Source organism: Protobothrops mucrosquamatus, unplaced genomic scaffold (genome assembly GCF_001527695.2).
Source record: "Protobothrops mucrosquamatus isolate PMUCROS unplaced genomic scaffold, P.Mucros_1.0 scaffold30939, whole genome shotgun sequence".
Classification (NCBI taxonomy): domain Eukaryota; kingdom Metazoa; phylum Chordata; class Lepidosauria; order Squamata; family Viperidae; genus Protobothrops; species Protobothrops mucrosquamatus.
The window spans coordinates 1-1,614 of NW_015416679.1; the positions used below are offsets into that span (position 1 = coordinate 1).

The 1,614-nt window shown below is 45.7% G+C and overlaps 1 protein-coding gene across 1 annotated transcript; it reads right to left on the bottom strand.

Moving 5' to 3' along the window:
- Positions 1–53: 53 nt before the first annotated feature.
- Positions 54–1,461, bottom strand: LOC107302166 (dual specificity mitogen-activated protein kinase kinase 3-like; the record flags this gene model as incomplete). Its single annotated transcript, XM_015831281.1, has 3 exons — positions 54–105; positions 692–808; positions 1,342–1,461. Coding segments are annotated over 3 exons (289 nt in total), but the record flags the coding sequence as incomplete, so codon positions are not given.
- Positions 1,462–1,614: the final 153 nt, after the last annotated feature.

Consider the following 1,614-nt stretch of genomic DNA (forward strand, 5'->3'; position numbering starts at 1 on the left):
ACCCTCAGCTGCTTTCTCTGTCAACCTGATGGGATCTGCAATTTGAACCTTACCTCTGTGAATCACTGACAGTTTACTGTGGAGATGCTCCAGGGCTCGGACAATCTGGAGAAAAGGGGGAGAAACAACAGATACACCCGTTAAGTTGTGGGACACTCTCACACTTTCTAGCTGCTATACGGGGCACAGCCATTTAATTCCATTTTTCTGGTCTCAAATACCCCTAACAAAACCCTCAAACTCTCTTTTACACCAGCATCGCAGCAGATCCAAACTGCGTCCTTGACTCACTAGTAAACAACTACAAATCGCTGCATTATTTGGTTTATTTGTTCATTACATTTATATGCCCTCTGTCTCCCTGCTAAGGCGACTCTGGGCGGCTTACAGAATATAAAAAGATAAATAGAAAAAACTATTAAAGTTTTTAAAACGACGCACTGATATTTTAAAACTGTGCAGACAAACCAGACCCAAGGAGACTGAGGCGACGGGGGTGAGGTTTTTCATTTAGGATACGCCCAAATTAACAATTTCCGAAGGCAATTTGTTCCCCTGATTAATGGTTCTCACTGTTAGGGATTTTCTCCTTAGTTTTAAGTTTCTTCTCTCCTTGGTGAGCTTCCATCCGTTGCTTCTTTGTCCTGCCTACAGCTGCTTTGGTAAACACGGGCATAAAGGTAACACTCACAGCCACGGCTATTTTTCCTAGGATGTCTTCAGGAATGGTCTTCTTCTTCTCCAGAACCTTCTTGTAAAATTTATCCAGCGACGTGTCCATCAGTTCCATGCAGATCCACACATCACCCTGTGAACCAGAGAAGAGATTTTCAGTCCTTCCAAAAATTCTTAGGTCCCATTATCCCTGCTCGGATCAGAGGACGCATCCCATCATTATTGAGGAAGAGAGACTTGTACAGGTGATTCTTGACTCACAACCACTTGTTTGGTGACCGCTGAAAACTACAACAGCCCTGACAAAAGCGACTGATGGCCGTTTTTCACACTTACGACCGTTGCAGCATCCATTCAAGGTCACGTGCTCAAAATTCAGAGGCTTAGCAACTGGCATGTACCTATGACGGTTGCAGGGCTAGGGTATGGATTTCCCCTTTGGTGACCTTCAGACATGCAAAATCCATGGGGTTACTAACTTAAGAACTGCAGTGATTTTGCTTAAAAGCTTGTGGTGAGAACGGTCATAAAACGGGACACAACTGACTTAGCAACCGTCTCACTTAGCCATAGAAATTTTGGGCTCAACTATGGTCGTAAGTCAAGGACGACCTGCATTTGAACCCAGACTGGCTTTCCCCAGTGAGTTCTGGATTTCTTTTCTACCTCTCTGAAAAGAGCTCCGTAAAACGTGACGGTGTAGAAGCAGTCGACGGTCCTCATGGAGACATCCAGGTCCATCACCAGCCTCTTCTGCTCCTGAGTATTCACAGTGGCTCGGATTCTCTGGATTGGGAGCAAAAGGATACCGATCAGTGGGGAGGGGGGAGGGAGGGAGGGAGGGAGGGAGGAAGGAAGGAAGGAAGGAAAAATTCTGAGTAAATGAGAAGGAAGGAAGGAAGGAAGGAAGGAAGGAAGGAAGGAAGGAAGGAAGGAAGG